The sequence below is a fragment of the Fukomys damarensis genome, unplaced genomic scaffold (genome assembly GCF_012274545.1).
Source record: "Fukomys damarensis isolate Sample0158 unplaced genomic scaffold, DMR_v1.0_HiC HiC_scaffold_16, whole genome shotgun sequence".
Classification (NCBI taxonomy): Eukaryota; Metazoa; Chordata; class Mammalia; order Rodentia; family Bathyergidae; genus Fukomys; species Fukomys damarensis.
Window position 1 is genome coordinate 10,347,532 of NW_022900928.1, and position 12,035 is coordinate 10,359,566.

Consider the following 12,035-nt stretch of genomic DNA (forward strand, 5'->3'; position numbering starts at 1 on the left):
AAAAAAAAAAAAAAAAACAACTCATAGCCTGAGCATCGCAAGTGAACTGGATGAATTTCCCCACAGATGCGAAGACCTGAGTTAAAGCCTTCTTTTCTGTTCAACCCGTTCCATCCTCTTTCCCTTGGCTTTCTACAAAGGAGAGCTTATAGGAAACGCTCTTTTCCTAGGAGAGGTGGTTTCTTGGTTCTGAAAGGGCTCAGCATGCCTCAGCTTCTGAGTGTTTTCCTCACCTTGCTGGATTTATGGTCCACGTTGAAGGTGGCGATAACCCCGTCGGCCAGCTCTCGTCCCTCTCGAAGCACCACATACTCGGACAGCCGGTTGGCCAGGTAGGTTTTGCCCGTGCCACTGGGGCCAGAGAGGATGATGCGCCGGTGCTCTACCAGCAGGGACACGTAGCGCTGCAGGATGGGCTTGGGGATCAAGGACTCAAACACCAGTGAGTCCAGGCTGTTTTCCGCAAGCCCTGTGTTTGAGAGACACCGGAAGTAAGTGTTTGAAGCCCGGCAGAAAAGGTACTTCTGTACTCGCCTCACTGGGACTGCCACGCCTGACGTGACCCTGTCCTGCGCAGTGCGCTCACCTGAAGGGGCTACCCCTGCAGGTACACCGGAGGCTGCAAGCACAAGGCCACCACCCCAGGAAGCCACCGCCCTAGGCCTCAGTGTTTCGTACTTCTGGAACATCTTGGTGACTTTCTCAGCTTCAGAGTCACCTTTGATGACAAACACTGCCTCTTCCCCTGTTCTCTCTTGCCCACCCGACACCCCTGCTCCCCACACTTGGAGGTACCTCGAAGGCAACAACACCATTTTCATCTCGATAGTGAGGAACCAGACAAGATGGGTTCAATGGATTTTGCAGAGTGAATGCTGGCAAATAAATATAGGCCAAGATGTTACCTATGGAGAAGTCTGATCCTCCCTATCAAGGGGGAATTTATCCCTCGCTTCCTGAACCAGGGTTGTTGGCTTTACAAAAGAGCTATTTTTTGGCTATCATTCTCAACAGATGATCCATCCAAGGGTCCGCTGTCCAGAACCTAAGGCAATTCTGTAAAAAATCCCCTTCTGGGCTTTGATTCTGCTTTATAAGAACATCTTCCTTATCCAAAATGACTCACTGCAAGCAAATGTCCACTAATACATTTTTGTACTTGTATCTCATCCTCTGAGAACCAAGAGCAATATATATAGCACTGACTGCTCAGTCCTGTCCATGACGAAAGTCCCCAAATTCCTTATCTGCTGGGGACAGGCCAGACAGCGTCCTACTGCTGAGCTCAACCTTGTCTCTCGTGACCCAAAGCTCGATGCAAAGTGTGTAATGTGGGGTTGGGAATCTAAATTTAATAACGACACTACTACTACTACTAGTAATAATCACAGGGACAAATTACTAAGGCACTACTCATATGTGCTACTGTTTCCTTCCATCTTTGGCCCCAATATCTTCAGGGAGTGGCCATCTTGGAATGAGAAGTCATCCCCTCCCTCTGGTTTCACTGAGGTGAATCGCCGCAGCCCACAGATCTCTTTCAGCTCAAACCCTGGGGTAGTTCTGAGTGCTCTAAAGGCTAAGTTTCAAGCATTACAGGAAAACACAAGAGTCAGGTGTCAGTGAAATATAAGCCTGCGCTGATCCCTCCAGATGCTCAAACTTAATGTGCTCACAGCCAGCAACCAAGGACAGGCTCCGGGGAGGGTGGCACTGTTCTTCTAGAGGCAAAGAATGGCATTCTCTTTTACCTCTCAGGGCTTTCAGCACTCACCTGGAAAATGAGTGAGGAACAGCGTGTGTCTGACAGCACAGGAGAAATGCAGTGTGAGCTCAGATGTAAAAGGCTGTCCTTTAAGGACTGTTTGAGTACCTAGACCGAGACTCCTGGCTTCCCAGCTCTCTGAGCCTATACCGCATGCACATCTCCTAATGACACCACTCTCCTTGAGTCGGTTTCTGCCACTTGTAGTTTAAGGGTACATCTACGGGATTCCACTTGCCAGCAGGTCTGGGTGAGGCCTCGGCTACAATACACCACTTGTCACCAGCAAAACGGGACCTTGAGTCCTGCTGATGGGAATTACTGGGGTGCCTTTGGAAAAACCTACCAGCCAGACAATAAAATTCCCATGGAACAACTCCAAAATCACAGTGCTAACTGCAGACAAGATCGGTGCCTTCTGCAGTCATAGGAAATGCCACAACTCCAAGGTTGGGCCTAGGGCAGTGTTCACCAGTCTGTAACCCAGGGGGCTCAACATACATGGAAATAAATATGTCCTGCAATCACACACATGTGGAGCAGATTGGGTTAAACATAACAGCAGGAGCTAGGACGTTAAAGGTGTATTTAAGCCCCTGTTCCCAAACCCAAGTGAGGATAATGATGCTGTTCCCACACGCACTGGGCTCTGAAGTATTTTTTCCTGGTGTGGAACTAAACCCAAGGTTCCACGGACCACACTTTGGCCTGGGGCTTCACATCCTTGGGCGATGAGGCAGCAGAAGCTTGGGCAGCACCAAGCATGGGCAAGAGGTCCGCCATTTCCTTAGGATGCTCTGCGCGGTGGCTCTTAGCCTATGGCTCATCGTGGTTTCCTCATCTACAGAGCAGGACCGCATCCAAAGCTTGCTGGCAAGAGGCATTCGCTGCTATTGCTAAAGAACCACTTCAGCGGGGTTATGAAGGCTTCATCATCTTACGGTCAGAGGCTAGTGAGACCTTTTGATACTTAGTTTCAGCAATAAACTGATTTGTTTCCAGTGGTAGTTAGAAAAGCTAAAGGGCCTTCAACTTGTTTAGGTAAGAGTTAATTGTGGTAGGAGGAGAAAAAAAAAATCACCGCACATATACACACACAAACTGAACTATGCCCACAGGTTCCTGTGCCAAGTCACAAAATTCCTGCAGGAGTCCTGAAAGCCCCGCCCTCTGCCGCCACCCGCCGGGTACCTTTGACGCTCACGGAGATGGTGGTGTTTTCGCCCACCAGGTAGCCGCAAGGGAGGAGCTCAGGGGTCTCCGAAGCATTGCTTCGCTTGATTTCCCCGATGCTGTAGCCGAGAACACTGTCTGAATTCAGCCCCAGCTGGCTCACCGGGTCCACGTGGATGATGTACTCCTGGGGGAAGTATAACAGAGGCGGTCAAGGAGATGGCGCCAGGCCGCCATGGACTCGCGCTGTCAGTGGGTGCTTTGCGACCACGCCCCCCACTCTCAGCCCTGGGATCAGAGCCATGGCACAGACTCTATGGCGATTGCTCTGTGGGTATCCATCCCAGGCCTCTTCAAATACAAATGCATCTGGGCCCAGGATTTAGCTCAGCACAAGGGACAAAGTTTGATCCCCCCCACTGACCAAAAAAACAAAAACAAAAACAACAAAACAAAACAAACAACCACCCAAAACCAAAACAAAAACAAAAAAACAAATGCATCTGGTCAGGGCTGAGGGGGAAAAATAACAAACCCCTAACAAGACTGCAAAAGTTTAGTCTGGAGGAGTCCAGCATGGAAAAGCGAGGCTGCTTTTCCTAAGTTCAGTCAAAGTCTTGCAGGCATCAGGGCCTGTGGAGGTGCTTGGAAATTCCCCCAAAATGTAATTCTAATGAAATCTCCTCGCCAGTCTCTTCTGAGCAAAAGACCGTGCTGATAACCAAGAGCAAAACTCAAGGCTGCTAGAGAAAAGCAGCTGTACCACTTTAAAAGGGAAAGTGTGCATTGTGTTTGCAGAGTGTTCCCTTGCAGATGACCAAAGGTTCTGGGTCATTGGACATGAACTTGGGCGCAGGTGGCCATACAATGGCAGAGCTAAGTCCCAAGAGGAAGACAGAAAGGTCTAATTTCTCAGGCAGCACAGTGATGCCCCAGAAACCCAGGCTGTTGTCTTTCTGTCTGTCTTTCTCTCTTCTTTACAGTATTAAGGATTAAGCCCAGGGGTGCTCTACCACTCAGCTATGTCCCAGTCCTTTTTGATTTTGAGACTTATTTTGCTAATTGGCCCAAGCTGTCTTCAAACTTGACATCCTCCTGACTCAGCCTCCTGAGTAGCTGGGATTACAGGCACACACTGCCACAAGTGTGTTGTCTTTCAAATCCATGGCAGACTTAAACGCAAACCTAACTAAGGTTTTGGCAGAGGTAGCAGAATTGTTCTTCAGCTATTCCTGTCTCTTGCCTGGTGACATTTCTATAGACCTGCTGACCAAAACGAACAAGAATCTTTGGTCAAAGAACAGAATTTTCTCCACGTGAAGCCACCTGGATCTAAGCACTACAGAGTCAATGGTGAACTAGTTAGGTCATGTTTTGGAGTCAGACTAACTGCACTAGAACCTCAGTCTAGTTCTAGATCCACAGCTTTAGGTCAGTGCCCTGAGTCTCCGTTTTCCTAATCTTCAAATGGAGGAAATAAAGGGCTCAGCAAAGTCTCAGGTGTAGAAACACGGGCTCTTATTACTATTCAGGAGATAGGATGAACAAACAAATATGGCTGCTGACAGAGGCACCTGTGTCCTTAAAATTGGAAAGGGGCTCTTCAGTTAGAGACCCAGGCATCGCCAAGCCCCTAAAGAGACCCTTTCCTCTTCCACCCTATGTTCCAGACCCTTGCAGGACATCTGATTTCCCAGGCCGTGCAGCTCCAAGCCGGGTCTAGTCTGCTTACTGCCAGGCCCACATGTGTACCTCTTATATACCCCAGTGACCTGACGCTTCCATGTAACTATTTCACACGTGTATGAATACGCAAACGCCAACACTGTCAATAATTCAATGTCTTTGTGGCCACGGAATTAAAAAAAGAAAAAGAGAAAAAGACCCAGAAGCCTCTTCCAAATCACCTTTCATTCTAAGGTTTACCTTGGCATTTATTAGTCATTGCCCCTGTGGTGGGTGCCCAATGCAATGATGTGACTGACAAGACGAGGAAGGTCACTGCCAGCACCCTTGACAGTGGCCACTGACAGGACATGACCGTCTCCTGTAGCACAAACCAGTCTCTGAAGCACTGGCACAGGGTTCTGGGCGCAACGGAATATGCCACCCTGTGCCCCAAATGAAGCACAGAAATGTGCTTGCTCAGCTCCAGCCTCAAGTGTCAGACTCCGAAGCAGATCTAAAGGACACACTTCCAGGGTGAAAGGAGAACTGGGACACAGGCAGCTCGTGTGACAGGATGGAATCGCCTTTCCAAGTGACACAAGCTGGTCAGCCACTGCGCAGAGCAGACGGCAAAGTCTGGCCCATCACAACCTGTACCTCCCACCTCCCTTCCGACCCAGCAACACAAGGACATGAAGGAGGGGGCGGGACAGACACATGGCCACATTCAGGGCTCCAGCCACCAGCTCCCTCCCAGCCCAGGCCCCACGCTGCAGCTTTCTCCCTGGCACTTACTTTGAAGAGCCGTCTAACCACCCCATCCAGCACATCCCACTTTGTCTTGCCACTAACGCCAATGCAGCCGATCAGAAAGAGGTGTGGTCTGGAATCCTAAGGGCAAGGAAATGCATGCAGGTGAAAACCAGTGGCTCCTTCTGACACGGTTCAGCAGAGGACTCAGGCTGCCTGAGACTTCCACCAGTGCTCCAAGAGGGGAACGATAACCCCACTTGTTTCAACCCCATGCATAACTCAGATGGAGTGCAAGCCCCTTAAATCCCTTCCCCACTCTTCTGCTAAAACTGCAATGGCCCGAAGGCAAATATCTTGCCTGGAACCCGGAACTTTCTTGTTCGGTGCGTGCTTTGCACAGTGTGCAGGTCATGCATGCTGCCTGGAATCCTCTCTGACCTCTGCCAAGCCCGATGTAAGAACTCACCTCTTCCAGGAAGGCTTCAGTGATTAAATCACCTGGCTCAAAGGTTCTGGACACAACTCATATACAATGATACATTCTGTATGTGCTTATATTTAGTTTTGGCTCTGTCTTTTTTTTTTTTTTTTTCCTTCATATATATCAAGTTTGGGTCCCTGCTAGATTTTTGAACTTCAGAACATAATGTGCTTTTACTTCCATTTTATCTTTACTTTTCTCTTTATGGAGGTTTTTAAATAACATTTATTATTTTCTTCTTCTTAAAAGTTAAAACACGTTCGACCCAGAAAAGGAGTAAAACACCGGGAAGATTGCCAAAGAGTAATCCCTTTCTCGACTTTTTTTTTGCATCTCTGCCTACAGGCGCTGACTGATCACATCGATCAGTGACAAGCGGACGGAACATTCCATTCTGTTGATTTTTTTTTTTTTTCCAAGTATCTCCCATGCTCAGAAGGCCAAAGTTAGGAACGGGGTGGGATGGGAGGAGAGGGGGAGGCATACAGCAGTTAAGCAAAATCAGCAAAGAAAAGAGCGCCAGTCTTGCAGCAAGGTGACCTGACCCCCATGCTTGCTTTGTGGCCTCAAATAAGTGATAAGAGTCTTGAGTTTCTCAGCTGTAAAATGAAGCTAGTAACGCCCAGTCGGCCACTCTCACCAGGATACTGCAGTGACCCAGTACTGTTGAAACTGCTGGAAACTTTGGGAAAAACGCAAGCTCAATGGATTCATGCTGACGATCCCTAGAATGGTTGACAATCCTGGAGGGTCTCCCGCATATACTGTAACAGGACAGCGGGAATGGAATTCTCCCCAACAGCCTGCCACTCCTTCAGCGAGGCTCTGAGACCGGAGCTATGTGGTGTCTCTCTCTGGGCGAGGTGACACAAAAGCCCTGAATTCTGGACTTCTCCCTTCAGTGACGCTCACGAGACAGCCATACGGGGCAAACTGTGGCAGAGAAAAGCCTGGCTACGGACACTGCGTCTATGGGCACTGCACTTCCTCAGCTGTTGGAAAGGATACTAGCATACTGGCTAGAAATGCTAAGACATAAAAAAACAAAAATGGGAGGGGCCTGGAATCAGTACTCATGAGGGCACCTCCCCCTTCCTTATTAAGCCAAGGTAACCAAGCATCTTTGAGATTTAATCTCTGACTGAGACACAACCCAGTACCTACCCTGGAGCTCAGCAGAGTCAGGGTCCCAGCCTCAGACACATGGGGCTCCCCACGGGACCGCTGGAGTTGTGGGCCTCTCTGGGCGCCCACTTTGTCCACAGCCTGGCACTCTTGGCTAGCTGGGATCAGTCACCTTATTTCTGTGCCTTATGGGCTAGAAATGTGCTTCACTGCCTTGGAAGTGCGTGGAGAACATACCGAATTCAGAAAAGTCATCTTGAAGGATGCTAGTGCCCAGTTAATTACAGGAAAGTGTGATGCGGCGCTCTGTTTAGTGCGCTTTATTAGACTTTCAATGTGAGAAAAAATAAAATGCCATCCGTTCACATCAACCCCAAACAGCTGCAGGGGAGAGGGCTACAGTAGTCTCCGCTTACCCAAGGTTTCTCTTTCTGTGTTTTAGCGACCACTGTCAACCCAGTATGTTGTTCTCATGGTTCTATTTTGTCAATCGTCATCATTAATCTCTTAAAGTTCCATATTTATACAGTCACAGAAATTTATACAGGGAAAATGTCACATATGTAGGGTCTGGTGCTATACGCGGATTCAGGCATCTGCTGGGGTCTGGGACTGTGACTCAGATGAATAAGGGGAGACTACTGTATTCAGAAAAGCATTAGTAGTTTTCCCAAGTCACCTCAGGCTCCAAGGTGAAAGGTGTCATGAAGAAATCGCTAAGCTAGTTAGTTCTACCTGGGGAAGGGACAGGCAGAGCAGGGTCAGGGATCCAACTAACCTCCTTCCACTTCATTTCCTCCTGAAAGCTGACAACTATCTTAACATGCCTGCCTCCTTCCTTCCGAGCCGAGCATTCACCAGTGTCATCCAGCAACATGTCTGCGAATGGAAAACATCAACAGCCTTAGGCACATGGGACAGCAAAGCTGGCTTCCTGACACCCCCGCTGCCGGTGGGCCCAGCAGCGGGACAAACCAGGTGTCGGGGTGCAGGGGAGGGGGCAGGGAGAAGGGCAGAATGGAGGATGATCACGAAAAACCACAGTGGACCAACCAAGGAGCCAGCAGGCTGACGATGCGTCTCGCCGAATGGATGTGTGAGGGAGACTCAACCAAAACAATAATAGCAACAGTAGCATCATGGAGAAAAAAGAAAAGCGTCGGCCTCGATGTGCTCACAAAGAAAACCCAGCTCGTGTTAGCTGATGACGAAATCCATCCTGGAGGCAGGAAGGTCACGGGCCAAGCCACTGCCCGACAGGGGACCTGCTACCGTGGGGAGGAGTATGCAGCGTTCTGCTAGCGGGTCAGCCTCTTAAAATGGATCAAACAGAACTCAGCGTGGTGGGCGCTTGGAGAACTGGGGGCGCTGGAGCAAAGCATGAGAGCGCTCTAGCAGCTGGGCTCATGTTGGTAGCAGATGCACACCCAGACACACACACCCCAGCGCACACACGCCTGCTGCCTCTGCGTCGCCTGCTGCTCCTTTTCTCCTGCGCTCCTGGGCCAGCTGCAGGTCCCGGACTGCCCCAGCTCTGTGAGTCACTCACCCAGGCTGGTCGACTCGGTGAGGTTCAGGCTGTGCTGGGACAGGCCCAGCGACTGCCGAGGGGACACAGAGATGGATGCCTGGGAGGGTGCCCGGCTGCAGCCGCTGCCCTGAGACTCTGACTTCAGCCGGTCATTCTCAGCTTTTAGCTTCTCGATTTCACTCTGCAAAGAGTAGGGGCGGAAGCTCTTAGCAGGTGGATGCAATAGGAAAAAGAAAGATCTAAAGTTCCTAGGGGGAACTAGGAACTAAAGAAACTAGGAACTAAAGATCTAAAGAAACTAGGGGGCTTGCCCAGCCGAGGTAAGTGACGCACTCAAAGAGATTCTGCTTTTGCTGTATACACAGAGGTGCCTGGGAGCCCAGCAGCCATCCTTCCCAGGGACCTGGGCTTTGAAAAGCAGCTCTGAGAAGCCTGGCTTTCCTGGTGACTGCTGCTTATAATATAAGAGTTTGCGAAACTGGGTTTGCCAGGTTTCTTTACTGCAGGACTTAGGGCCTTTCTCGAGCCGCTCTTTGTGAATTTAAGAGGCACTTGTTTCCCAGATGCATCTGATGGAGGAACTTTCCTGTCACGGATGCCTTCATGGAAACAGCATTCCAGGGATCCCCCTTTGGGAAATGCTGCTCTCTGGGGAGGTTCCCATTAGCATACCCACAAGAGTCCTTCATTCTGCGAACATTTATAAAGAACATAGTGTGTGCAAAGGAGACGCTATAACCAGGGAATACAAAATATATCTCAGAAGACCCAGATAGATGTCTTCTCTCCATGACAGATGAGTGAAAACCTGTAAGAACAAATCTACAGTCACATTCAGGGGAGGGAACGACCCGCAGCTGCAGGATCTGTAAAGGCTCTGCATGGACGGAGGCTTCAGGCTGAGCTCTGGTGAAGGGTCCAACACAGAAATGCCCAGGGCCTTCAGAGGGAGTAGTCTGGGCTACACCGGGCCCAAGCAGAGTGTAAGAAGCAGAGCAGGGTGTGCAGGGTGGATGAGGAGGAAATAGGACCCCGCAGAAGACTTGAAGGCTGGCAAAGGGGACCGTGCTCCAAGCAGGAGGGGCAGGGTTACTCCCGTACTTTCGTTACACCGGTCAGAGCGAAACGCAGACATAACTGAAAGAGAAAGAGGCTGAAAGCGGTGGGGACTCCTAGATTCTAACGCAGCCCTAGGGCCTGGCAGAGAGCAGCCGCCTGGGGCTCCTTCCTCGAAGACTTTGGGCCCTGACCCCATCCCTGGCTCTCACCTGCATCCTGTTCATGGCCTCCCGCAGCTGGTCGAGCTGGTGGGCAGAGCTGAGAGCCTCCAGGCGGATGTCCGTCAGCTTCATCTCCTTGTCTCTCAGCTCGTTTCGGAGCTGCATGACGGTCTCGGCTTCACTGTCCACGCACTCTGAGATTCTAGAGAAAAGGAACGCTGCTGACAGCAGAGGTCCCGAGCTCAGCTCCTTCCAGCCCCCTCCTGACCAGAGGAAGACTCTTTCTTCACAGACTTGGCAATCGGAATGGCTGTTATGTGCCTTTCTGCAAGATTCAACAATTGAGGGATAAGCGGGAGACAGCAGAAGGGAGCAGCAACCTTCAGGGGCTGAACTCCCCCAACGTGTACACAGCTAGACCCCGATAATGACACCGTATGGCCTTGGGGGTCTAAACCCACTCAAAGAATCAAGGCCAATGCTCTGATTAGAGACTCTAAGGTTGAACAGCCGGGGATGACTTGTCCTGACCCCAAAAGGAGAGAAACCTAAAGACATAGGAAGAAATCTATCTGTTTCTGATCTCATTGCATTTGCTTCCTACACTCACAGCAAAAAGAGAAACATTTTCAGGGCTTACAGACAGAGAGAACAATGTGACGTACAAGCCAAAAGCTTCATGTGTCAGCCCTGTGGCTGCTTGTCCACTTGTCTGCTTATCCGCTTGTCTGTCTTTTCCAGCTGTACGTGGGCTTGAGGTGACTGCGGGGCCCTGCCAAGTGCCTCTTTCTGAAGAAAAGGCTGGGCTGGGCTCCTTTCCTGATGAGTTAGGGTTCTCACTAGACTCCTGGCAGGTCAGTGCAAAACAGAAGACCCCCAAAGTCATGAGGAAATGCACTGTTCAAAAAAGATAGTTCTTCTATTAAAAAAAACAAACAGTGCTGTGGACTGTAAAGATCATAGCCTCTGGGGTACTGGGTGATCCAGAATAGGAAGCTGTGACGCTTATTGGGTTGGAGACAGGGAGAAAAAAGCAACCCCAAATCCCCCAAGCCCCAAGTTCATAAAGTCACAGAGCTGAAGCTGATTATGCCTGAATGCAACGGGAGCTTGTGGTTACCACAGTGGGACCTCATGAGTCTGCTCTCCAAGACCCAAGGGCTGGATTTAGGGCCAAAGAAAACCTGACCTATCAAAGCTAGGTGAGGGGCTGGACATTTTAATTGTTAAAGGAAAATAGTTTACAAAACTATTAAAAGAGACATAATTGTACCCCGGGGACAGGAAGAACTAGAAGAAAAATTTAACACTTGAATGGCCAAATCTTTCTGATGCTATTTTCTTGATCTATACCTGACCTGTTCTGTTTGGATTTGAAGTGAAGCCACTTCTTATTTTTAAAAGTTATCAGGGACCAAGGAGCTTCTCAGCTTCAAAATCTTGAAAAAATGCAAGGCACTCCTGAAAATGCTGTAAGTCCTATTTCATACCTAGGAGAAAATGAAGCTAATGGACTTAGGGCTAAAAGGGCCAGAGACACAGAAATGCCTTTAGAATGGAGATCACTCCCGACTGCCAGCCTTAGCTCTCTGAGCTCTGAATAGTTCTGCAGCCTGCAAGCTTTATCTACAGAGCTATGGTCTTTTCTCTCTCTTTTTAAAAAATAATAGTTTGGGAGGTTTGCAGCGGGAGCTTGTAAAAACTGGTCCTTTCCTGAGAGGACTAGGGCTTCCTGGTTTCAATGGAGTGCAAAGTCTGAATAAAAATCTACTGTGACACTCCATTCTGAGCATGCCATGCCCTGTACAGGGGGAGGAATCCACTCCACAGCACGGAACAGTCTGCTCAGGTCCTCAGGGTGTCAGTGGTCCACCCCGCACTCCAGGGCCAGGCACTCTGCTCGAGTCCCCGTCATGCGGTCTGTACCTTTCCCCCAACATTTCCACAGCACCCATCTGTGGACTGCATCACATGGGTTACTCTGCAGAGCTCGACCCATCAGTGATTTTCCACAGGGGCTACGGCCTGGGTGTCTGTCCACTTCCAGACTCAATGGTGAACCTCATCGCCAAAGCCGCATGGAGGTGGGGCCTTTGCGAGGTAATTAGCATTACGTGAGGTCACTGGGAGTGAGGCTCAGGACTGAGTCTGTCTTTGGAGAGGAGGAAGAAAGACCAAGTGAGTAGGCTTGCTCCGTCTCCTCATGCAATGCCTTTACCATGCCATCACCCAGCAGGGCCCTCATGCCAGAACCATGAGCTAAAGAAACGTCTCGTCTCTATCACCTGTCTGTAGCTTTCCATTATAGCAACAGAAAGT

The 12,035-nt window shown here is 49.8% G+C and overlaps 1 protein-coding gene across 1 annotated transcript in view; it reads right to left on the bottom strand.

Moving 5' to 3' along the window:
• The window catches only part of Nav2 (neuron navigator 2), a 359,199-nt gene that overhangs the window by 16,221 nt on the left and 330,943 nt on the right, over positions 1-12,035 (bottom strand). Inside the window, exons 32-37 of the mRNA XM_033764074.1 lie at positions 9,765-9,918; positions 8,515-8,677; positions 7,744-7,844; positions 5,402-5,497; positions 2,957-3,125; positions 234-469 (exon numbers count right to left, since the gene is read on the bottom strand). Of these exons, the coding sequence (XP_033619965.1) occupies positions 234-469; positions 2,957-3,125; positions 5,402-5,497; positions 7,744-7,844; positions 8,515-8,677; positions 9,765-9,918 (919 nt within the window). The remainder of the gene's footprint in view (positions 1-233; positions 470-2,956; positions 3,126-5,401; positions 5,498-7,743; positions 7,845-8,514; positions 8,678-9,764; positions 9,919-12,035) is intronic.